This window comes from Ambystoma mexicanum, chromosome 13 (assembly GCF_040938575.1).
Source record: "Ambystoma mexicanum isolate Mex_15411 chromosome 13, UKY_AmexF1_1, whole genome shotgun sequence".
Taxonomy (NCBI): Eukaryota; Metazoa; Chordata; class Amphibia; order Caudata; family Ambystomatidae; genus Ambystoma; species Ambystoma mexicanum.
The window spans coordinates 235,697,640-235,724,350 of NC_090938.1; the positions used below are offsets into that span (position 1 = coordinate 235,697,640).

Below are 26,711 nucleotides of genomic sequence, written 5' to 3' on the forward strand. Positions count from 1 at the left end.
TGGTTCTAAGAAAACCGTTCAACAATGTTCAAGTGCTGTTCAATAAATGACTAATCATTTTTTACAATTTCAGTAATATACAAGGGCTTACCTGGGCAAAACCTTAGGGGCTTCCAAATACATTCTTCCAATTTATTTTTCTTGGATTTCAGATGTGGGAAAAAGTCTCTTTCTGTGAACTTACTCATGCTCACTGGAAATGGATCAATAATTCAACAGTAATAGCCTTTAGAGCACTGAAAGAGTACGATAATACGATTTCATGACTTTTAAATTGTGCAATAACAGAGTGATTTAAAAACCTTTTCCTACGTAGTGTTTTCAGAGTTTGGTGCAGTCTTAGTGACTATTTGCCATTCATTCCCAAATGTATTAATAGTGGGGCATTCTTGAACCATATGAATCTAAGTCACAATACATTTTCCAATATCAAGCAGAAACTTTGGTAACATTGGTGGATAGTGCATCAGGGCCATTTTCCCCCACAGCCTATCGTGAGCCAGTGACTCCTGTAAATGAGTAACATCTGGCTGAGCAGATACATTTCTCAAAGTGCTCCTGATGTACTGCCAGCCAATCCTGTTTGACTTTATTTGTGACCCTGAAAGATAAGATCATGGCCCTAAACCCTGAAAGACCCTTTCAAAACGAGTCTGTGTACCTTTTAACCTGCATATTATTGAGATGATAAAGTCTTAACATCTGTGTGTTTGCATTCCCTCATTTAACTTAATTGTTAAATTGCATCTTGAAATCCCCCTGCTCCCCTCCTAAATGTTGAACTTCACTGCCCTACCATCAGGCAAGCGAGCAAAAGCTTATGAGAAACCTGTTGACTACATGTGTGTCACTGTCACATAAACACCCAAACATGGAATAGAGAGAAATCACGTAGCCTTGAATTGTGCCTTTCTGGTGATACCCATTCTAATGGGACCTTTGTCACATGACCCAGATATATTATCATAAATTGTGATCTGGTCTGTACATGTTTTTTTGTTTTACTTAGCAGTCATTTAAAAATGTGGGCATTCCTTCTTCAGTGTCTCCATTCCTGTTGGGGCGGGCCCTGTGGGCTGCCAGCAGGTTCACAGTTGCAATGTCAACAGAGCTGATCCAGCAGTTCCTGCAAGCCACTGTAAGCGGTTTACACGAGACTCAGCCTCCCTCTGTGCGAATCTCAGCAGTCCGAGCCATCTGGGGGTAAGTGGTACCGACTTACTGTCAATCTGAGGTAGTCTATTGTCTTGAACAAGTGGTTACTTTCCTTCCTCATATAGTGTTGGGGTAAATGTATTTTAGTAATGTAATGCTCTACATGCTTGTGACCACCTGTGTGCGCTTGTTACTGCAGTCATCTTTGATTCTACTTTGAGTTTTAGGTGCATGACCGATGGGTCCAATTTAGGATTTGGATCATAGGCTTAAATATGGGAGAGTGACCTTTTTTATTACTGAGGTGATACAGGTGATCGATGCTCACTAAGAATTGTCTGTGATTTAGGAACAAAGTATTTGATCGTTGGGAGGTGGTTGATGACGTTGCGTTGGCATCCTTTATCTGCAGTTACTAATACAAAGCCACCATGTTTGTTATTTCATAGATTTCTTCTGTTAATAGATTTGCTCTGCATAGCCTTGATATCTGGAGGTAGGCCTCGAAAATGTAATCTTGTCGTAAGTAGTTCTCCTTATGTTCCTATTCTTCTATACCTTGGCATATTCATCCTTGGGAAATATTTTCTTTTTGCCACTTTCCCTCCATAATGACCTATACTTTTTTTGCTCTTTTAAAAATGTATTATTTCCTGACATTTTTGAAGCGAAGCCTTCACTCCCCTTGCCTTTTTCTCATTTGTTATGGGGAAACTGACCAGTCCTGCACACTATCCGTACTGCAAAACGTTTCCCTTTTGAATTCATTTATTTTTACATTGCACAGACCTCTTTACATTGCACTGCGGAAAGCAGGACCTCACAGTGAGTGACTCCCAGCCTGGGGATAATTACTCCAGTTCCGTGAAGGAGCTTCCTAACACCTTTTCCCTTGGGAATAAGTACTTGTCAGAAATCCCTGATAACACTACTGGTTGTTATGGTAATGTCTCTTTAGTCTTTGATCCACAAAGTAAAATAACCCAGACAAAGAAACCTGCAGACTAATACCCGGTTTCCTTACCATGGTACTGAGAAGTTGGCCCCAAGTAGGCATGAAGATTGGTTCAACAACAGTAAAGAAAGCCTTTGAATTTCCGCTGAAGAGGATCCAGCTACAGGAAATAAAGAGCAAGAAAGGACTGCGTAACCGGGAGAGCAGCCAGCGTGAAGCCGGCCCAGCCTGGGAGGTTCGGACCAGGGAGCATGATGCTGCACAAACGCTGATTCTTGGTGGCAGGGGCATCAAAGGGCGTTTCGACGGAGCACTGCAGTGGATGCCAAACTCCTGACTGTTGGAAGGAGAGAACCAGCAGGGGTGGGACCTCAGGGAAGTAGAACATGTGGTACTGCTCCAGAGCCGTCTGGCCCAAGTCTTTGCTTAGCCACTTGGACGAAGCGGGGAGCGGAGGGAAGCTGAAGCAATGTGAGTAAACCCATTGCCCAAGGGAGAACCGGCGATGCATACCTGACATGTTACAGGTAATTGGAACAGCAGGAGACCCGGTAGGTGTTTGGGGCAGCTCAAGAGTCACGAAAGCCTTGAGAATAATCTCCCTCTACACAGTAGTGATACCCAGAGAACCAAGAAACAAGAGAAGCTTGAGTGATCTCCCTTGTCACAGTGATAATCCAAGCAGGATTAAAGAGGGCATTAGACAACAAGAGCTGTCTGGTGGTAATATTCATAACGTCATCAGACAGGGAAGAATTGCTGGAATTGTAAAGCAAGCTTTCAGAAGCCCTTGTGAAGAAGTAAATAGACTTTTGAAGACTATTGCCAAAGAATATCCCAAGACAACCCTCCAGGCTAGGTAAGGTAGGTCTGGAGAAGGGAGCCATTCTCCTGATTATCATTGTTGAATCGGAAGCTAGAGCAAAGGACTGTTGAAAAAGAGATAATGACAGAGCCAGTTCACCAGGAGAAGGGAGTCATTCTCTTGGTATCAGTTTAATTTGGAAGCTGAACCCTTTTGTAGATTAGTGGTAGGGTTAGAGTATGTTTTTGGACAGAGGACACTTTTCACTCGGACAAACATCCTGATGAGCACCAGAGTTGATATTTGTTTAGGTTTAGAAATAGGGAGAGGTAGGTGTTGTTGGGTAAGAATTTGTAGAGTCCAACTGGTGTGGGACTTTACATGACTTCTATCTTGGTATTGGGTAACCCCCCCTTTTAATATAGGCCTGTGCTGCACACGTTGGTAGTGTGACTGAGCAGCCAGGCTTATTTTAAGAGGGGTAATGTGAGCTGTACAATGAAATCAGTAAACACAGGTATCTAAGAAAACACGTGTACACTTAGTTATAGTATAAATATTTATTTCTGGAGCTTGTGCATTTGCTTAGATCACATGCTCTGCATAGTTAGCCATCTAGTGTAAGTCGCAGAGTATTACAAGATTTGTTTTTGAAACTCCAACAGATGTCGATAGGGCGTGTTTAGTAATACTATCCCTAGTATGTGTACTGTACCCATGGGCCTTCACGCTTTGAGGTCCCTCCGTGTTTTTTTTTTTCCCCTGCCATCGAAGTCGGTCGCATATGCAGAGTTCTCTTCCAGACTGATGCCTGTGATTGGCTAAAGTTGTAAACCGACTTTCTTATGTTGTTCGACCTGGCCGCACGACCGCTCAACTGCTCCTGACCAACACCATCATCGTCGACGACTGATCGACAGCCAGACACAACCTTCACAGGCCTCCTTGGGCTTCGGCCAGTTACCGTAGGGAGAGAGGGGGAGGTTATTCATGCTGAGCTCTTTTAGGGAATGCTTATTCCAACATTCCCTTTCCTCTTTTCTCGCCAAGCTGCCTTTTTAAAATATAATGGACAAAACCCCATTTAAATGTTGCCCCTCCTGCCGCCAAAAATTCCTGTAGAAGGACACGCACAGAGTGTGCAACTACTGTCTTCTGAGGGATCGCGCCTAAAAGGATTGTAAATCCTGTAAACTCTTTCGGCCTAAGACTCGAGGATCGGTGGACCCAAACGCTGCGCTGCTCACGCATGCAGTCCGAGGCCTCCATTGACATGACGGAAGACTCCAGCGACGGCAGTATCCAGCTCATGAGTGACGTCAAGGGCGAGAGGGGTTTATCAGAACCCCAAGTGCGGGCCCACGACTCCAAGAAGCAGGCTGACAGTTCTGTGATGGAGAAGACACCCGGCGGCCATGGAACGCAAAAGCACAAACACACTAAGGACATAACCCACGGCCGACTCTCGCCGGTACCATTGAGCTTCAAGGCCCATGCACTGTCGGGGGATAAAGCCTCAGGTTCTTCACTGTCCTCTGGACCATCGCACACGCTTTCGCCTCATGACAGTTCTCCAAGACCGTAAGTGAAAGTCGGTTTGGACACTGCATATAAAATGGCTCTCCTTTCACCAGCCAAAAAAACAGGCGTCGAAAGGCGTTTCGGTGTCCCCCAAGAAGATGCCAAAAATTCAAGAACTAATTGAGAAACAGGTTAGTGCTTCTCACATTAAAGCAAGGTCACCGAAAATTGGCCCCAAAAGACAGACAGGATTTTCCATCACCTTGGGCACCCTCTCAGGGGCCATACAACACAAGGATGTCACTTCTTCACTGGCCACCCCCTTCATGTCCGGTTTCCCAGCCACATGCGAATATACACCTGAAGTATTCAATAAGATTATAAGGAGAATGTTTTGTTTCGTAGACTTCATGGGCACACATCCTGACCAATTGACAATTCTTAAAAATACCTTAGTCGGGGGGGGGGGAGGGGGTTTCAGCACAGCCACCCCCTGCCAAAAGGTCCCGTCTTGAGCCACATCCTAGCACCTCTGCTCTACGCACTCCGGACTATGACGTTCCAAGACAGCTCTGATACATATCAAGAACCCTCTCAGGGCTTGTATTATGACGACCAAGCTGACTCAGGGTCTCAGTGGTACCTGTGATCAAGACCAGTTTTATGACGTTTACATGATCCAGTCGCAAGACCACCAGAACCGGTAGCAGATTTGCTCATTGACAAGCCACTCGAATACAATGAACTGCTACTAAAGGTGGCACAGCATTTTAATATCGACACTCAAGAGGCACAGGTCAACGAGGACTTTTTGGAAGATATTCTGGGGGACAAAAGGTCCGCCACCCAGTTTATACCACTCCTGCAGTCTGTCCAAAGACGGATCCAACTATCCCTACTGGCGCCTAGTCTCACGAGGGCGGTCAATCCTACAATAGAGAAGCTATTCAGACTCGTGCCCACAGACCCCTGTATATTAGGGGTCAGCTCAAACCAGATTCAATAGTGGTCCCCACCACCAGGAAAAGGGTGGGTACTCACTGGCATCGGCAGAAGCCCCACCAGAAGAGGTTAGGAAAAGAAAATACATACTTTCGGTAGAAATGTTGCCTCCTCTGCAGCATACCAGACCAGAATCGCTAACAACACTACGTTGTTAGCTAGTTACGGCTGCCACACATGGGATGATCTGAAACGCGAACTAAAAGCCGTCCCAGAACCACTGAAAGCTCAATTACTGAAGACTATCTTAGAAGGCAAGCAGATCTCAAACTGCATCCTAAAGAATAACCTTAAGCGGCAGATAGCGCAGGACGCATCATAGTGGAGGGAAGGCTCATCAAGCACCATGCTTGGTTCAGACAGTCAGGGTTCAAGCTAGAGACTCAAGCAACCCTCGTTAACATGCCATTGGAGGCAAATGTTATTTGGGAAGGCCCTATAAGAGCCCTCAAGAGTGCCAAGGAGGGGTACGACACTTAGTCCCTTGGACAGTTAACAAATAAACCCTATTTCCAATGGGGATCCCCAGACTCTAGGAGACTTTGGGGGCCAGTATGCGCAAGGATCCTCAGGCTAATCTCGGGGGACCGTCCTCGTCTTATGGCCAGTGTCAAGGCCAAGGTACCTCTGCCAATTTTCAAAGAGATAGTAAAAGGGGTGGAGGAAGGGGCACAACCTCACCTGGGAGTGGCTCAACCCCTCCCAAACAATGACACACTGTTTCAGGTCCCCTCCCATGCCACTCCAGTAGGAGGCCGAATTTTTCACTTCACCCACGCTGTGAAGGGTATAACTTCGGTCAAGTGGGTGTTGTCCACGGTAACAGGTGGGTATTGTATAGAGTTACTACAAAAACAACCCTACCGCCTGCCAAGTCAGAAGATGACGGCAGAAGAACAAAGCACACTTCTGGAGGAAAGGCGCTGCTTGAGAACAACACAATAGAGATTGTCCCAGCAAACAAGGTAAACAAGGGCATTTATTCAAGGTACTTCCTTGTGCCAAAGAAAGACCTTTCCATGCGCCCGGTATTAGATCTGCGCCTGCAAACCAATGTCAAACCCCAAACGTTTCGTATGACAATGCTCCAAGAGGTGATTGCACTCCTAAAACAGGGAGCCTACATGGCAACGTTGGACATGAAAGATGCATACTTTTATATTTCATTGCATCCTGCGCACAGAAAATACCTGTTTCAGGATGGCTGGAGTACACTACCGGTTCAAAGTACTCCCATTCAGCATCGTCTCAGGACCCAAGAATATTCAGAGGTGCTTGCAGTAGTCGCAGCACACCTGCGCAGAAAGCCCATCCCGGTATAGCCTTATCTGGACGACTGGCTAATCACCATGGGAATGCCACAAATTTGCAAATTAAATGAAGAGAAGGTTTGTCTTTTGTGCAATCTGTGTTTCTCCATTAGTGAGAAGGAATCAAGTTTAGCCTCCAGCCAAATGGAACACAAAAAGAGGAGCTGGCTTTCCCCTCAAATGAGAGAGTACATAACATGCTGTTGCAGGTACCTCACTACAAGGTCGGTCGCCAGATAACTGTACGCAAAGCAATGCGCTTGCTCGGGATGATGGCTTCATGCATTCACTTGGTTCCAGATGCGTGCCTGCGTCCAATGCAGGAAAGGTTAGCGAAACAGTGGTCTCAGGCAAGCGGTCAGTGGGACGATCTAGTGGGTGTTTCGCTAACACTGGTTCAGGCTTTACGCTGGTGGTCCAAGGACAACCTGTTAAAAGGAAAACCCTTTCACGCTCCACCAGCACAAGCGATTCTAACTACAGACTCCTCACTCGCCGGATTGGGGGTCGGGCACTTCCTCCACCACAGCCCACGGCCAGTGGACACAAGCTACTGCCCAAAGACATCAACTTCCTACAACTCTTGACAGTCCAGTATCTAAAGGGTCAAACAGTGCAAGTAGTCACAGATGGCACCTTGGCCATGTTCTATCTGAACAAGCAAGGAGGCACCCTCAGTTTGTCCAGGCTATCCCAAAAAATATGGAAGCGGGCACTCAGGCGTAACATGCTCCTTGCATCTCAACATGTTCCAGGGGGACTCATTTCTCTGGCGGACACTCTAAACAGACATCCTCTACCAGAAGAACACGAGTGGCAACTCGACAGATATTCTAGACAGAATATTCTCACTATGGGGGGTCACCCCCCACTAGACTTAATCACCACAAACCTAAATGCATAATGCCCAGACTTTGCATCCAGGTTTCCCCAAGCAGGGTGCAAGGGGAACGCCGTGTGGATGAACTGGTCAGGGAGATTTGCTTACACCTTTCCCCCCCAACACCACTCCGAAGCAATATAGTGCACAAGATGCACCAAGAACAAGTAACTGATCCTGGTTGCTATGTGGGTGAGACCGCCTTGGTTTCCACATCAGCTCAAACAGGCGATGTGCGACCCAATCAAGCACCCGTACCCATATAACATGTTGACACAACACAAAGGGGCATTCCCTCCACACATGCCCACAATCAATGAACTTGGCAACTTGGCACCTGAAGTCATAGTTTGGCCACTTAAATCTTCCATAGAGGTGTATGGATATCCTTGAAGAGTCACGAAAATCCAACACCAGGCACTGCTATTTTAATAAGTGGAAGTGATTTGTGACATGGCGCACATCACAATCATTAAACACACTAGAATGTTCTCCAGCTAACATTCTACACTACATACTTCACCTACTAGACTCCGGCCTAGTATTTAATTCCATAAAGGTACATCTGGTGGCCCTGTCTGCTTACACCACCTCTCAGAACAAAGTCTCCTGGTGGAGAGTCCCTGTCATTCAGGCATTCTCAACCCTCCTCCAGGTTGGGAGCTCAATGTTGTGCTCTCCAAGCTCATGGGTCCACGCTTTGAGCCTGTGCACAAGGCCAGCCTAAAACATCTTACTTAAAATAATGCATTCCTAGTAGCCATCACCTCCATAAAACGAGTCAGTGAGCTACAAGCTTTGTCTGTAAAAGACCCCTTTTTCATTATACACAAGGTTGTCCTCCGAACACATCCTTAGTTCTCAGCACTCAAGTTAATTTCAAAGTTCCATGTAAACCAATCCAAAGAACTTCCTACCTTCTTTCAAAATCCATCAAACTCTGCAGAAAGAAGCCTCCATACACTTGATGAACGGAGGGTGGTCTTGTACTGTGTGAACAAAACTAAACCTCAAAGGAAAACAGACTAACTCTTTGTTTCCATAGCACCTGGTAGAGAGGGCGATCACATATCAAAGAACGCCATTGCCAGATGGATAGTCAAGTGCAAGCAGCTCTGCTATTCCCTATCCAATGAAGTCTTACCTTTCACCCCTACGGCACACTCTACCAGAGGTAAATGAGCTACCTTAGCTTTCATCGCAAACGTCCCTCTAGACGCAATCTGCAAGGCTGCTACTAGGAGTTCCATCCATACGTTCACACAGCATTACTGCATTGACTCACACTCTAAAGCAGATTCACAGGTTAGACAAGCGGTTCTAAAACATCTCAGCTGCTGTACCTTCTAACTTCCCACCGCCTTCTCCAGATACTGCTTGCTAATCTATGCAGAGCATGTGATCTAAGCAGATCCACAAGCTCCAGGAGGGATACATTACCGTAATCCTATTTCTGGTGCTTGTATCTGCTTAGATTCACATGCTAAGGCGCATAGATGTTTTCTGGGTTATCACTGTTTCTGCTTTATCACATCTGTACTCGCGCTACACTTCATGCAACCTGATGTCGGAAGCAACCAATCTGAAGGGACCTCGACGTGTGAAACACATGGGTACAGTACACGTCACACTAGGGATAGTATTACAAAACACGCCCTGTTGATGTCTGTTTTCGAGTTTAAAAAAACAAATCTTGTAATACTCTGCGACTATCACTAGATGTCGGACTATGAAGACTATGTGAATATAAGCAGATACAAGCACTAGAAATACACTATTACAGTGGGTAATGTATCCCTTTATATATACACAAGGATAATTAGACCATCTTTAAAAAGCAGCAACTAATGGTAACATGAATCCCAAAGTTAGGATTCAATTTCAACAAGAGCAATAAAGCAGGTGAGTAAACCTTTCATGTTCTACATATTCCAGCACCTTGAGTGACGTCATTTGAGGTGAGTAATAACAACTATTTGTGATCATCATTACAATATTGAGTTATAAGGAAGGAAAAGCTAGTAAAAAAGCAGATGCATTTGGAGTTTCATTAAACAGTAAGAAACACAAAATTCCTAGTCAGAAACAACACATGCTAGAGTGAGAAAAAAGTCACACACACTCCAGAGTTAAAAGTAAAAGGCCCTGATTCCAGCAAAAGAGCTTGGGGTCTCTAAAGTTAAAGAAAATTGGCACAGAAATGAGAATTCTCCTTAACAGTAGGTTCTTTTTTTCTAAAATAGTGTTGTTGAAACATGTCACCCCTTTGTCCGACTCCGACTCCTCACCACAGTACCTAAAGACAAGTTGGTGGCAGCAGCTAGATTTTTACTGTTTTTGCATGATTTTGAGTGGGACCTTCCGCTTTTACTCCATTGGCTACTAAACTTGGCTAATGCCCTAAAATGACTCTGCCACAAGATTTTTACGTGCCCTTTGGCCATATTGCAGTTTTGCTTCTTCTTGACTTCCCAGGTCAGAAAATCCCTTAAGGTCATTCAGTTTCTTGGGAAAGCTGCTAAATGTGTGTGTAAGTGTGTAAGGGGTCTGGGAATGTCTAGTCTCAGTCCACATCACTGGTGCCGGAAAATCTGCTACTGGGGCGGATGTGAAACCAGTAGTTGTCCATGATTAGACAACTACTAGCTGTTTGATAGGTGCAGATCCTTACCATTGATGGGCATGGCTTTTGGATAAGAGGACGACTTCTGCAGCCATTCTTCAGATCTACTTTGGAGCCAAGAATTCTTCAAAGAGCAGCCCATTGACCCGAAGACCACTTCTGCAGTGGACAGGAATCCCCACCAGTGGTTGGCCTGGTGAAGCCATGCTCCTCTCCCTGATCTTCGAAGACCCTTGATGGTGCTTCAGCCTTTGGATTAATGTGACTAGCTAGACTCCATGCCAACTCGAGGATTCAGCGCATCGGAGCCTTCGGGAGTGATTTTTATGCATTTGTGCTATATTTAAAGGTGATATTTGTACCTGCTGGTTTCAGTATGTTCTAAAGGCCTAAATAAATAACTGAGCTTTTAGAACTGACTAAACAGAATTATTGAGTTATTCTATGAGGACTCATTGAGAGCCCTTGACCACACTTGGGTATTCTCCTGAGGCTAAGCCTTGCCTGCTCTCCTTTGCTGCCTTGATTGGGTTTTGGCTAGACTCCGAGAGATCTCTGTTCACCAGAACTATTCTGGCCTACTAAAATCATCCGGCAGTGCTGCTTTTAGAAATCCATTTTAAGAATCCTCACATTGCAGAATGGAACCAAAGCATTTTTGCACCACAAAACACATATTCCGAAGCTGGGGGCATAGTTTCATGCTTAGGCTGGAGACGCGTGCATTTTCTCAAATATATACTCGGCTCACTTGTCCGACCAGTATGCCCCATGGGGCACTTTATTTGAACTGTCATAGTTCCCGACTCATGCGCTGCAAATGAGTCTCTGGCCAATCTTCTCACCTTATTGCAGAATTTGTGGAGAGTAGTGAGCTGAATAAGTTTTAAAACTCCTTTTCATTACTGCTGGAAAGGGGGAAGAACTGGCTCTGTTCTTTGTGACAGACCTCTTTGCTTGTGATAATGACTTATAGGATGGGTACGAATATCGATGTATTCGAGGGGATTGTGTCCTCCGACGTATTCCACATCTTTGACAGTAATGACTACAGCTGTGCTGCATTGGAATTTCTTTTCGGCGTAGGTGTCCTGCATCGATGACGTCCATACACTGTCCCTCGAGGGCCTCTGCCTATGCTCGACATCACCGGATGTTATATCTAGGACGCACAACGCCCATATCCTCAGTTCCGCTTTTTCCGCTAACGTGTTCGCTTCGGAATCTCGGGGCGCTCGGTTCTTGTACTTTGAATTGAGGAAATGTCTTAGTCTTCTTCTATCCCGAAGTCGTGCTTCAAAAAGTGTCGGGACTGCGGTTCCAAAATGTCCATCACAGACCTGCACAACGTCTGCCTCTGGTGCCTCGGAGAAAGCCACGCCACCGACGACTGCGATAACTGTCAGTCCTTGACATCGATGGCCTTGCGGGAGCGGAAGAAGAAATTATCAGTAGGTAGGGTATCTAAAACCCGCAAGTCGAAATCTGCTGGGCTTTCGACCGACGACCCGAGAGGCAACTCTGTGTCAGCGTAAATGCAGGGGGGGTCTGTCTCAGAGTAGGCCCCGCCATTCCTCTGCCTCTTCTAGGCATTCTCTGAAGTGCCGTCACCGGTCGCCTTCCCCGTCCTTGTTAGAGGACTCCGCCAGAAGGCGGGTGACTTGTCCCACAAAGTCTTCATTGCTGGCCAAATGGGTGGCATGCCGCCAGCAGATGATGGTGATTTTCGAATCGCAGGGCACCGTTCCGTCCGCGCCCCTTCTGGAGAAGCACAAGAAACGAGCTAGAGCCACCGCACGCACGCCTTCGGGCTCGGGCGGTCGGCGCGATCATCGCGAGCCATCGAGATCCCGATCGGACAAGGTTGATCGCCATAGCCGTGCCAGGTCCAGGTCCTCGATGCCCTCGAGACCGTCGGAACCTGTGAGGCCTTCTCAAACGGCATTGACGCCATTGGCGCCGTGTCCGTCGAGGGACTCTCGAGGCTCCGGCTCCGAAGAAGTCGACGCAATCGGAGCCGAGGCCGTCTAAGGACACTCTCAGGGTTCCGGCATCAAAGCAGTTGTTGAAGTCATCAGCGCCTCGGCCTACGTCAACGCCAATTCCATCGACGCCTTTTGAGGAGAATTTACCGGAGGTGCGTGGGAGGGCTGTGGAAACTCTGAGGAAGGCTCTCCGTACGTCAGTGAGGCCTGTTTTTGAGCCCTTCTCCAGTCATCCCCCCCAGGATGGATTTATTCCAACCTTTGGATTACATTTCACAGGTGGAAGAATGGTTGGATGAGGAGGGGGTTGTGCCTCCTGAGGTTCCTGATGACCTGTTCTCTGGTAACAGTCAAATGGAAGACGTACGTCAGTCCTTACACGACGCCAGTGGTTTTGATACCTCTCCAGAGGTTGAGTTTGGCAGGCCTGATCCTGGTACACATGCCGAATCCTCATATAGGCGTCTCATGTCGAGGGTGACTGAGTACTTGGGGTGGTCTCCTCCACCTGTTGATTTTCTGCAGGATGACCTGACAGATATATTGGACCAAGGTCCACCAACTGACCCGGTACTGCCATTTCATATGGCCTTGCAAAGAAGGGTGGCGGCGGCTTGGACTGCTCCGGAGAGTGTCCCGGCGGTGGGTAAGTCATTGCCGGAAAAATACCATCAAGCCAGTGGCTACTTGTCCATGCACCCTACTCCGGAGAGTTTGGTGGTGCAGACGGCTATGGCCCCAGCAAAACGGGCGTTGTACCCTACCATCCCTCCTGATAGGGACGACAAACATTTTGACGGTTGGGCGAAGAAAGTATTTTCTTCAGGGGGTATGGCTTTGAAAGCAGCCAACTCTGTGTGTGCCTTAGGCCGTTTCACTCACACTCTGTGGAATTGTTTCTTTGGCGGCTGAACATATTCCCGAAGGGGAGGAACGGGATGGCTTTCTTGCCCTTGTACAGGATGGCAAGGATGCCATGTGTGAATCCGTTCAATCGGGTCTGGACGTGGCAGACTGTGTCAGCCGGTCCATGGTGGCGAGCACCGTGATGAGCAGATTTGCGCGGTTGCGGAAGGCGGGGTTTGCTCCTGATGTGCAAGCCCGGCTTCTCAACATGCCCTTTGATGGTGAACATCTTTTTGGCAGCAAGGCTGACGAGAGCCTTGAGAGGTTGCAGACCTCTAAAGTTGCAGCAAAGTCGTTGAGCGCTGCAGTTCGCCAACCTCCGCCTTTTCGTCTTGGGGGACAGCAATGGAGGGGGGGGGTTCCTTTCGATATTACTCTACCTTTGGTAGATCGCGGGGAGCTGCAAGTCAAAGGGGCCAACGTAGGAGTACCAGAGGTGGAAAACGGGGTACTCGAGGTGCCAATGCCGCTGGAGCAGTTGCCTCTTTACCCTCAGGCACTGCGCAGCCGCATCAGCTCAGTCATGAGGCCATGTCCCATGGTTCGCCAGTTGGGGGAAGGCTGGCGCAGCATCTTGTAGAATGGCGTGCCATTACTTCAGATGTGTGGGTTCTGGAGATCATAGCCTACTGCTACTGTCTTCCTTTCCGGCAGAGGCCTCACGACAATCCACCAGGGAATCTCTCTTTGAAGAGTCTGGACCCGCTCCTTGCGCAGGAAATCAAATCCCTGCTGGAGAAAGGCGCCATAGAACTGGTGGCTGTAGCGGAGAGGAACAAGTGATGGTATTCCCCATATTTTGATCCCGAAAAAAGACTGGGGATTGAGACTGATCATGGACTTGCGTGGTTTGAACAAGCTCCTAAGGATGCTTACTTTCGTGTGCCGATTCATCTCAAGCACAAGAAGTTCCTGAGGTTCACGGTTGGTGACTCGCACTTTCAGTTTCGGGTCCTGCCGTTGGGATTGACCTCCGCCCGAGGGCCTTCAACTAGCTCATGCTGGTGGTGGCAGCGTATCTCAGGAAAGGGGGGATTCACGTCTACCCCTACCTGGACGATTGGTTGAACAGGGCGCGCTCTCCCGAGCAAGTCCTGGATCATCTGTCAGTCACCTGCCACTCCCTTCACAGAAAAGGGGGCGGCGGACGCTCTGAGCAGGCAGAGCACGGTCTCACAAGTGGGAGCTGCTCAGGAGATTCTCCTGGAGATCTTTGCCCTTTGGGGGTCCCCACAAGTGGATCTCTTCGCCACCAGTGTCAACCAGAAGTGCGAGAGATTCTGCTTGCGGGAATTTCCTCCAAGAGGAGCCTTAGGGGACACGTTCGTAGTGGAGTGATCCTTCCCACTGATGTATGCGTTTCCTCCGATCCCCGTCATTCCGCAAGTGCTGCGGAGGTTCGGTTCCCGAATGATCCTCATTGCTCCGGCATGGGCCTGGAGAACGTGGTATCCGGACATTCTTGACATGTCCATCTTCCCTCCACGTCGTCTTCCCTACCGAGACGATCTGCTCTCACGGGAGGGGGGTCAGGTTCTCCATCCAGAGGTCAAGTCCCTCAACCTTCATGCTTGGCTTCTGATAAGGATTGGGACCTCCCTGAAGACGTGATGGAGGTGTTGCTGTTGCCGTTGGAGAAAGTTCTGCGACTGGTGCAGGGTCAAGAATGAGGATCCTTTTTCATGTTCTAGTCCTGTGGTTCTCGTTAGCCCACAAAGGCCTGCAAGTGGGTACCATTAAAGGTTACCTGGCGGCGCTGTTTATATTTTAAGCGCTCGTCTGAGGAGTGTTCTTATTTTAAGATTCCTTTGATTTCTCAGTTTCTGAAAGGGCTCACTAATGTGTTCCCACCGTCACCTTTCCAGGTGCCCGGTTGGGATTTGAACCTGGTTCTAAAATTCCTGATGGGTGCTCCGTTTGAGCCTTTACATTCTTGTCCTTTGAGACTGTTGACCTTTAAAACTGTATTTTTAGTAGCGGTTACTTCCGCTCGCAGAGTGAGTTAGTTGCAGGCACGATCTGCTAAGCCACCCTTCACAGTGTTTCATAAGGACAGGAGGGTTCATCGTCCTTTTCTTCCGAAAATTGTCGGAATTTCATGTAAGCCAGAAGGTCATTCTTCCGGCGTTCTATCCTCCTCCACATCCTGGTAAGGAGGAGGAGAGGCTCCTTAGGTTGGATCCTAGGAGAGCTTTAAGTTTCTACATCTCGCGCAAGTCCCGGGTCAGAGTGGGCGGTCAGCTCTCTGTATGATACGCTGGAAGGTGTTTGGGACAAGCTGTTAATAAGCAGACTTTGTCTAGATGGATTATCTCGACAATTTCTGAATGTTACCGCTTGGCGGGTAAGGACCCTCCGGTAGGCTTACGGGCCCCTTCTACTAGAGGTGTGGCTGCCCCTACTGCTCTGCAGAGGGTTGTTCCCATTCGTAACATTTGTGAAGCAGCCACATGGGCCTCTGTCCATACTTTTGTAAAACACTACTCCCTGGATTCTATCCATGGGCAGGAAGGACTTGGCCTTTGGCAAGGCGGTCCTCTACTCTGCAATTTAATTGGGCATTCTAAAATTCTAAATTCTTTTCCCACCTCCATACGTTGGTACTGCTTTGGGAGCCTGTCGTAGATGTGGAATACGTCGGAGGAACCAATCCCTTCGAAGAACAAGTTACTTTCTTACCTGGTTACGTTCTTTCGATGGGATGTTCCGACGACGTATTCCACATCGTTCCCTCCCAGCCTGCCCCGCTACAGAATTTATTATGTGATTGCAGCTTACGTTTCCGCAAGGCTTTCTGTGGTCGTACTGGCAGAAGATTGGTGCCACACTTTCTGGGGGAAAAAACTACAACTGAGGGTTCGGGCGTTGTGCGTCCTACTTACGACATCAGTTGACGTCGGCTTGACGGAGGCCCTCGGACAGCCTATCGACGTCATCGACGCAGGACGTAGACGCCGAAAATTTGCCGAAGCAGCACAGCTGTGGTGATTGCCTGTCATAGATGTGGAATACGTTGTTGGAACATCCCATTGAAAGAACGTTACCAAGTAAGAAAGTAACTTGTTCATCTTTTAGGAAGGAGAACAGTTGGTTAGTCAAATACTTGCAGAGCTTAAGGTTATAGAGGCAGTTTCTTTGCACAGCAAGGTTAAGGTCCAATACACAACCCTAGCTAAAGGCAGTTCAGAGAGGTCTCAAAGTCTTGTAAAGCAGCAGGATAACAAAAGTTCCTGTGAATACTTTCTAGTCTTTTAAGATGCAGAAAGATTAGCACAACGTCAGAGGCCCTGTTAAAGGAATTGCTAAAGGGGCTCAAGCAGCAGCTTGGGTCCGAGGTAAGAGGGGCAGCGGGTACCCTGGACACCTACGTGCACTCCAACACTCTGGAGCTACTTTTCAGATTAAGGTAAGCAATATCTTTTGCCCCACAGTACCTTTTGGTTTGAAGAAATGTTTGTGGCTGGATTCTCCTGATGTTGCAGCGCTGGACGAAACCTGGATTCCTTGGTCTAGTGACGAGAGGCAGGACGATGTACGGGGATATCTCAGCAGAAAACTCGAGGGAGGACGTCTAGTATGGATTGCCTCAGCTTTCCTGGTCAGTCTGCGGGTCTGGTGCCTTTTCTGCAGCGCCAACAAAGGACACGATTCGCTGGGTCAATCTTCTTCGATTCATGTAGTCATGCCCTCTGGTGAGGGGACTTGAAGAGTTGGAATGTGTCTCAGGAGGTTCACCTGGAGCTCAGCAAAGACTTGGGCGGATTTGGCCCTATCGGGACGATGCACTACGATTGGGCTGGAGGTCTCCTGATATTTGCGGTTTGCAGCTCTGGAACGCCACAGCCCCTTGGGAGATGGCTCAGATTGTAGTTTGTCTCAGGGCTGGTTGGTCCCACCAGCCCAAGGGAAGGAGTCATCCTCTTAGTAGTTCCTCTGTCGCATAGAAAACTGGGTCAGGACAGTAGTGGTCGCTTCAGTGTTGCGAAGTGCCTGCAGGCATCTCTGGTCGTCTTCTTCAGTTACTTCAGTTTTCACTGGTCGACTTGCCTTTTACCTCAGGAACCTCACCTTTTATTTAGTTTCAGCACACGCCTCTGCGATCTCTCCCAGCAGTTTACAGAAAGTGGCCGGGTGGCTGTCCAATCGGGGTAGTCAGATTTCCCCCCCCCCCCCCACTCCCCTTACAGTGGGAGCTGGTCCCATTCAGGCACTCGGGCAGACAAGGAGCAGGGGGGTGAAAAACTCCCCCCCAACTTCCTGCCTACCCAGACACAATGGATCCCAGGCAGGGACACCCAAGGGTTCCCACCAAAGGCAAACCACTCACTCACACAGACCCTTCCCTCTTCATCCCTCCTGAATGGTAGAAGGGTTAACCAAGAACAACCATGCTAGAATTGGCAAAAAAAGAAAGACGCCCCAAAGTTAGTACTTGGGTACCCCTATTGTGACAACCGGGGACTTGGAATACAGTCTGCGGTAACAAATTGCATAATAGTCAAACGCGTACACTGCCACCAGCCACAACTAGGTTTTCTGTGACTAAAAGGTCCCAGGAGCAGAGAAGGGGGATACTAAGTATCCCCTTTGAACTCCACATAGGGTGGTGTGTGTGCGCCAATCTCTCAGAACGTTTTAAGAGATACAAAGTATCTCTATTGGTAAGAACAGTAGAAAGTAAGGAGACAGTAAGAATCTCAAAGGAGAATCCAAAGGGTTTCCAGCAGATGCCTTAAAAGAGATATGGAGGAAAGTAGACTCCATATAAAAAGTAAAACACAGAACAGAGTTAAAAAAAATAGCGCCCATAAGAATGAAGGAGTGGAAAAAGGCTACAGTCATTCAGGATATAAATTAAAAGGTCCAGAAGTCAAGCAAAAAGTGATGGGATGAAGCATAAACATGATCAATTTCCCTAACAAAATCCCTGAAAGCTTTTGAACAACTACCACAGGGGAAGACTGTTCTAGTCCTAACAGTCAGCACCACGGTCATGTTTTACATAGACAGGTCGGGAGGTACTCTCTCTTCAGGGCTGTCCAAACTGTCACAAAGCATTTGGAAGTGGTCACTCATGTTCCTTCTGTCACAACACGTTTCAGGGGAACACAATCTACTTGCAGACATGCTCAGCAGAGACATTCAGCTACCTGTAGAACACGAGTGGCGTTTACACTAACACATGTTGCACAAGTCTTTGCAGAATGGGGGCATCCAGACATCGACCTCTTTGCAACACTGGAGAATGCACAATACCCAGACTACAACCCGAGGTATCCCCAAAAGCTGTATAAGGGGTGCGGTCTCCGGATCAAATGGTCAGGGAGAATTGCTTATGCCTTTCCCCCAATAACTCTCCTCCACAGGATAATTCACAACGTGCACCAGGAACAAGTTACACTAATCCTGATAGCACCAATGTGGGCTTGTCATCAGTGGTTCTTGCATCTCATGAGTATGTCACTTTGCCCTCCGGTGAAACTGCCTTGCCCCAACAACATGCTGTCCCAGGATCAGAGCACAACACTGTATCCATGCTCTCAAACACTCAACTTAGCAGCATGGCTCCTAAAGTAATGAGTTTGGGCATCCCATCTGCTTCAAAGATCTATGGACATTCTTAAAGAGGTGCAGAAACCAAATTCCAGACACGTTATTCCAGTAAATTGAGATGTTTTGTCATTTGGTGTGCTACTCGTAACATCACACAAAGTCCTTTTACCTAACTTGCCTTTTAGACTCTGGACTAGTTTGTGACTCACTGAAGGTCCACTTTGCTGCCCTCTCTGCTTATACCACCTCTCCGAGCGCGATTTCCTGGTGGAAAGTCCCGGTAATCAAGGCTTTCATGGGAAGGGTGAAAATACTTAACCCTCATCTCTAATCCAACTCCTGTATGTGACTTGAATGTAGTCCTTACTAAACTTACGGGCCCTGCTTTTGAACCAATGCACAAAGCTAGTCAGTCTTAAGGCTCTCGCCTATAAGCTTTTCTGGTGGCGATTACTTCCATTCAGAGAGTTGGTGAGCTGCAGGCGCTTTCAGTTCAAGACCCATTTGTTACTCTTCATAAGGACCAAGAGGTTTTGCGCACACTTCCACACTTTGCACCTACATTTATCTCCAAGTTCCATGTAAAACGCTACATTGAACTTTCATCTTTCTTTCAGAATCCTACCAACTCCGCTGAAAGAAGCCTCCATGCACTAGATGTTAGGAGAGCAGTGATGGATTAACTCAATACCACTTTGAAAGGTAGATCAATTTGTAGTCTGTTGCCATTGGTAGAGAAGGGGGTCTTGTCTCTAAGTCCGCATTCTCGAAATGGATTGTTTAATGTATCCGAATGTGTTGCTCTGTCAGAGAGCCGTACCTTTTATGCCTAGAGCACATTCTACTCGAGACACATGGGCTACTATAGCTTTCATTGCAAATATTCCTCTAGATTCTATTTTCAAAGCGGCTACGTTTACACAACATTACTGCTTAGATACACATTTTAAGGCTTAATATCAGGTGTGTCAAGCAGTGTCAGCTGCTGTTGCACTGGCTCTAAGGCTGGTGAGCCGAACGCTGTACACTAAGTATGGACAAGGACCAAGCGTACTTCAGGATGTAGGAACTTCACATGTCCTAGCCCATACATCTCTCTGGACGTTGCAGGATCTCGGGAGCAGCCAGCTGAAGAAAAGGTGCTGCAGGAGAAGCGAAGATCACAGTGAAGCCACGACTGATGAAACAAAGCACTCGAACGCTGCCATAGCCTCGTGCAGACGGCCCGTTGCTCGGAAGACTCAAACCAAGCACAAAGGTACACAGGCAGGCCTAGAGGGGCTAGAGGTCCAGGGAAGTCGGGGAGCGAGTAGAGGAAGCCGAATAAGAGGGTCTAGCACCCTGAGAGTACAAGAGACCGAATCTCACGCTTGGCAGGAGAGTGAACCATGCTGTCATGATTCAGAACTGTGTCTGGGACCAGCATTCATACGAGAGCCAGCGAATAAGAGTGTCTGGGACCCTGAGGGCAAAGGAGATACAGAAATGATGTATATACTTGGCAGGAGAGTAAACCAAGGTGGCACACAACTGCTTGGCGAGTCAAGGACATGCACTTTTTTGAGAGCTAAAGGCTAAGGTGAATTTTATTTGAGGCAATTCAGGGACTGGGACCAAGCAAGATAGTTTTGTGGTACATTATTTTGAAAGCTTAAAAGGGGTCAGGAAAAGGAAGACAAATCCCTTGGCTAACAGAGTATTGTTTTGATCTTTGGGAAACTAAAAAGAAGCCAGGAACAGGGAAAAACTTCACCTGGCATATAAAATTTTGTCTGTACTGTTGTGAACTTTTTGGAAAACCTCAAAATAAAGAGACAACCTCCTACTTAAGTAGAAGAAGACCGAATCCAGGGGAAAGGAGCCATTCCCTGGCTATTACAATATTTTACTTTATCCTAGGGTTGAGAAAACATTCAAACCAGCTTCTACAGACCCGTTATACATCCGGGTAATCTAAAACCAGATTCCCTGGCGGTTGTTACTACCAGAAAAAGATTGGGTGTTCCTTGTCAAGGGCTGAACTCCCCCTGAAAAGGAGAATAAAAAGCGATGTGAGTTAGGGGAAAAAAGTGGCAACATTTGCTGCATACCAGACTACAATAGTTAACACTAAACTTCTTGCTAGCTAGAACAAGGCCCAATGGGATATGGTTTAACAGGTAGATTCAGTTCCTGAATCGTTTCGGACTAAAATCCTTAACTGTGTTGGAAGGTAAACAGGTTGCTAATAATAAGAGCTCACTGTATGCTGTTAATACAGCAAGCAGAATCATTGCGGAAGGCACATTACTTAAACATCATTCCCGGTAGGGAAATTCAGGATTTAAGCTTGAAACCCATGCCAACTTTAATAATGCCAATAGAGAACTCACTTTTATTTGTCTCCCTGGTTCTCCCAGACCAACTGTTCTTTTATGTTGGGTACTGTGATGAATCATTTGGGGTTGCCTCTTCCCTGCAAGAGGGGGAATCCTTCATATGGGGCCACGGAGGTGAAGTCGCTACCCGATAGTCCCCCTGAGGATGCTATGGAGGGGACCATATCCCCCTTTGCTGGAGAGAAGGAAGGACTATCCGGGGAGAACACGGTATGTTCACCACCATGCCGCCACACACTCCTCAAAGTGAACTCTTTAAAATCTGCAAGGAACTGGCTAACCCTGCTGCAGTCTCTACCTCTCCTGTCCCCTCCCGGGCCCTCTGCACGGCACTGGCTTCTCACTTCATTTAAAAAACTCAGGACATCCTGTACTCGCTCTCCTCCTATCACCTCCCTCCCTCTATTCCCTGCTCTTCCTCTGGCCCTTCTGCAGCCACCGTTCCTCCCTCCTTCTCTGCCTTTCCCCTTTTCTCTGCTGACGAGGTTTCCAGACAAGTCTGATCTATGAAAGTCTCGTCAAAACAGGTTCACCCCTGTTCCTCCAAAACTATCAAGGACCACATCGACTCCCTGGCTCCTGCCCTGGCTGACTTCTGCAATCACTCCTTCACCACTAGAGTCTTCCATCCCCCCCCCTTAAGCACTCTCTTGCGCACCCTCTTCTTAAGAAACCCTCTTCCGACCCCTCCTGCCCGGCTAACTATCGCCCAATCTCCATCACTCCCTTCCTGGGCAAGCTCCTGGAGAAACTCGCCATCTCCAAGCTTAATCTCCATGCTGAATCTGCTGGTTGTCTTCATGACCATCAGTCGTGCTTCAGAGCTGCCAGAAGCACGGAAACTGCTCTCCTGAACATCCGTGAAGACCTGCTCTCCAACCTTGACTCTAACACTCCCTGTGTTCTCATTCTGCTCGATCTCTCTTCTGCCTTTGATACTGTCAACCATGCCATCCTGCTCAACCGTCTCCGTGATAACCTGGGTATCACTGGTCAGGCTCTGGCGTGGCTGACCTCTTTCCTCTCCAATCGACCCTCCCAGGTCCAACTGGGGTCCTTCCTCTCTGACATCTTTTTCTCTACCTGTGGTGTCCCCCAGAGATCTAACCTCTCTCCCTGGCTGTTCAACCAATATCTGGCACTCCTTGCCCACTGCATCGCCGCTCTCTGCCCCAACTTTCAGTGCTATGCGGACGATACCCAGCTCATTTTCATGCTACCCTCGGCCTCCTCCTCTCCTTCCCTCATCTATCTGCTATCCAGGAATGGTGTGCTGCCAATGACCTCTGCCTTAATGCCAGTAAGACTGAGATTCTACTAATCGGCACACCCACTCCCTCCTTCCATGCAGATCTCTGACCGGCCTCTCTTGGCCCTCTTCCTGCTCCTACCTGTAAGGCAAAAAACCTTGGCCATCTTCCACTCCACACTTTCCTTCTTTCCTCACATATCTGACATCTCTAAGAAGTCACACTACCAGCTGCACCTCCTCAGACGTATTCTTCCTTTCCTCTCCTTCCCCCAGAAGCTCAATGTCTCCGGAGCCCTGGTTCTCTCTAAACTGGACTACTGTAACAGCCTCTATCTAAATCTGCCTGCCTCTACTCCCCGCCCTCTGCAACTCATCCAGAACAGGACTGCGAGACTTGTCCTTGGCCTCAAGCCCAGGGACCGTATTTCTCCAGGACTGAAATCTCTGCACTGGCTCCCAGTGGCTGCGAGGATTAAGTTCAAAACCCTCCGCATTGTCCACAAGGCCTTCTGGGGCCTGGGGCCAAAATACCTTCAACTCTCTCTTCCTAAATATCTTCCTTCTCGAGCTCTTCGCTCATCCGCCTCCATCTCCTTCAGGGTCAGCCGCTTCTTCAAGCAACGAGTTGGGGGTAGATCGCTCTCCACGGCAGGGGCCTCCCTCTGGAACAGCCTTCCTGCCTCCCTGAAACTTGAGGAGAACCATCTCCGGTTCCGGAAGCACCTCAAAACCTTCCTTTTTGCTTCTGCTTTCTCCCCCCCATCTCCCCTGCTAAATTCCTGACTGAAACTGCACTGAATCTGCAACTGTGCCACTCTCACCCATCTCGGTCCCTGGCCCAGCCACTCTCCCCTTGCACTGCCTCCCTGGCAACCCCTGCACTGCGGAACTCTGTATCCCTACAGCCCCCCCCTTCCCAGCACTTGTCTGCACTTACCATGCACTTGCCACCAGCTGGCCCTTATTATTTATCTTGTTGTTCTTCTACCTCTGTACTGCACTTTCCGCTCTCCCTTTCCCCTTGCACTTTCCCTTCCCCTCTGCCCATGCACTTGCACGATCTGAATGACACCTGGCCTAGTAAGATCGTTGTCTGTCTTCCCTTTGTCCCCCTCCTTGCCTCGCCGCGCCTTGAAACACTTGTGTATAGGCGCGTTACAAATGCCATATCATATCAAAGAACATGGATAGGGCCTAAGCACCTTGTCTCCGCTTTCATCTGCTAGTTGCCACATACTGTTGGGGAGAATTCTCAGAAATGTGCTAATTCCCTCCACCTTAGAGACCCCCAGCAACTTTGCTGGAATTTGAGGACTTTTTTAACCTGGAGAGAGTGAGACCCTTTTCCCCACTCTCTCATGTATTTTAATATGATTTTGAACACTTTCTTTTGATTGTGGAGTCTGCCAAACTCCATAGGCATCATCTTTTACATTGTGTCACACAGTACATTCAGTGCATGTTAGGAAGAATTCTCATAAATGTGCTAATTCCCTTTACCTTGGAGACCCCCAGCAACTTTTCTGGTTTTTGAGGACTTGATTTTTTTAAACCTGGAAAGAGTGTGAGACTTTTTCCCCACTCTTTCATGTATTTTGGTGTGTTTTACTCTTGTGTTCTTTGATTATGGAGTTTTAAGGTAACTCCATAGGCATATTTTCATGTCACATAGCACCCTCCGTGCAGTGACACAGGGATGCCTTTTTAGGCTTCCCAAAGGTTTAAATACCTTCTCTGGCATAAACTGCTGTTTTCCAGAGAATGTAAGGTTAAATTGACTTTACTAGTCTCTTAAAATTCCTAGACCCAGCACACACTATCTTCCTATAGAGGGCTGGAGGGGGTTACCTAGTATCCCCTGTGTCTAGAAACTCACTTAGCAGTCAAATGCTAGCCTTTTCTATCGAAATGGCTGGTTTGTTTATTGAATTTATAAAGCGCACCAGACCCGGGAGTAGCAGGGCGCAGCAAGGTTATGCAAGGCTTACAAGGTTACATAGTGTACAAAATGCAATATACAAGTAGTCAAATTTCACAAAAGATGTTACAATATACAGGTACACATTTCGTAGAAGGGACAGAGTTATTTACATCATAGTATGCAAGTGTATGCAACATTTTACAATCTAAGAGGCAGGCAGTACTGGAGTGCAAATAGTTTGTGGAAACTAGTTCCCGGTCAGATTGAGGTGGCTAATGAGGTTCTTGCTGAAGTGAGAAAAGGGTAGGTCAGCTCTCAGCTCATGTGGCAGGGAGTTCCAGAGTTTAGCGGCCTTCACAGGGAAACTATTGCCGCAGATCTTGGAGGATTTGAATCTAGGAACTAGCCGACAGTTAGTATTGACGGTTCTGGTAGGACTGCTAGAGGTTATTCTAGCTATTCTGTCAATTAGGTAGCTGGGTGCAGCATTGTGCAGTGCTTTGTGTGTCAGGGAGGCAATTTTGAGTTGTATTTTGTTGTGTGGATAACCAATTGTATTGGCGTCTAATTGGCGTCATGTGCACTCTTCTGTTGATGCCTAGTGCAGCTCTGATGGCGTTGTTTTGTAGTATTTAGAGTTTTTGGATACAAGCTTTATTTGCACTGCTGTAGAGAGCATTACAGTAGCAGTGGCTGGTGGCAGTGGTTTTACAAATAACTACCATCATTTTTCCCAACCGCAAACATCGGTAGCTAAAAATAGTTAAGCCCCTTAGTTTAAACGGGTCCCAGTCTTCTTTTTTTCCACCACTTCTTTTTGTAAGCGTCCCTCTAGTGTTTGCCTCTGCGCGCCAAACTAGGTTTGGTCCCTTTGTTTCTATGCCTTTGGCGGGCTTCAGGAGAAGACCGCCTCTGGCGCCCGAGTGTCTGGTGTGGGCAGGAAGTGAGGGAGGTGCCCGAAACTCTGTGCTTAGTCTCCTAGGAGCCCAAACGCACTCTGGCGTGATTGGCTGGCTGACTGTCAGGCAAAGACAGCCACCCTGATGGATGAGTGGCAGTTAGGCTGGAATAAAAGGGAGAAAACTGTTTGAAAGGCGAGTCTCGTGGACTGGAAAGCAGTCGACCACTGGAACGAAAGAAACAAAGACTAGATGGAAGAGGACGGCTGCTGCAACTCCTGGACCGTTGGTTTGCCCCTTGAAGCCCTGCTGCAGGTCCGAATTGCCAAGTTTATCTCGACAGAGAAGCCCCTTCAAGGACGACTTCTTCCTTTTGAGTTGGTGGGACCAATCAAATCGTAAGCTACCTGGATACCATTCTCAGAGCTTGTTAGGATTAACCAGGGGGGGGGGAAGGACACCGCTTGTGTGCTTGAATTACAGCTACTCAAACTCAAGTGACTCCATTTTGTCAGCGTTTTACGACTATCCCTTGCAGTGCAGGAGTCCCGCGGCGTCCTCCCTCTTGTCCCCACGACTGAGGCTCGGGAACAGTGAGATCTGCAGGAACTGCCAGGAACCAATGTCTTTTGCTGCATCTTGTTCTTCATATTAAGGTACTGTGCCAACCCGATTGAGAGAACTTAACACTTGCTGTAAAAGTTCGCTGAACTTTCCCAACTTGCAGGCCTAATCAGTTTATGATTCTTTTTCGTACAAACTACTTCTGAGAACTTTGGCAACTACTTTACCATTTATTTCAAGAACTGCTCTTTCCTATCCAAGACACTAGTCCATTGACTTTGGCCTAGGCCTATTGAACTGAATAGAGCCCTCTAGTGAACTAAAACTGTTTGCACTGCCTAAGAAAGTATTTGTGATCTATTCTGCTAACTTGTGCCTTTTTACTCCCATTGAAAGTAACTGAAATGACATTTTGCTCCTATTTCAAGGGAGTCTAATTTGTTCAGAAACGTATTGGTTTGGTATTGAATTGTGTTTGTGTATAATATTGTTGCCTCCTTCTAGTGAATGTTTTCTAAATGATTGTGTGATAAATTAATAAGTGTTTTACCAAGAAACCTTGAGTGTAAGTTTCTACTCGAACCACTGTGATTGTAAAACCTACCATCCTTGTACTGCGCACATTCCCTCTTGAGATGAGCCTGGCTGCTCAGTTCGCTACACAAACTGTGTAGTACAGACCTATAACAAAGGTTGGTTTTTGCTTACACCTGTAGTCCTAATTGTATGTGGTGGTCCCAGCGGGTACTGCATGCAATTCTGCCTAACAGTGCAGTTGCACAGGGAAGTCTTTCAGATTTACCAAATGTTTAAATACCTTCTTTGGGATAAACTACTGTTTACCAGAGCAGTAAAGTGAAATGTACTTATATTTGTAACTTTCTAGACCAGCACAGACTATCTTACAATAGGGTGCTGGAGGGGTTACCGAATATCTCCTTTCTCTAGCTTCTCGTGTAACATTTTTGTTACCCTTTCCTCACTGAATGGCTGTTGGCAGTG

The 26,711-nt window shown here is 47.5% G+C and overlaps 1 protein-coding gene across 1 annotated transcript in view; it reads left to right on the forward strand.

Annotated features, from left to right (window-relative positions):
- IPO9 (importin 9) overlaps window positions 1-26,711 on the forward strand; it is a 904,513-nt gene that overhangs the window by 503,465 nt on the left and 374,337 nt on the right. The window contains exon 14 of the mRNA XM_069633697.1: window positions 1,044-1,203. Within this exon, the coding sequence (XP_069489798.1) occupies window positions 1,044-1,203 (160 nt within the window). The remainder of the gene's footprint in view (window positions 1-1,043; window positions 1,204-26,711) is intronic.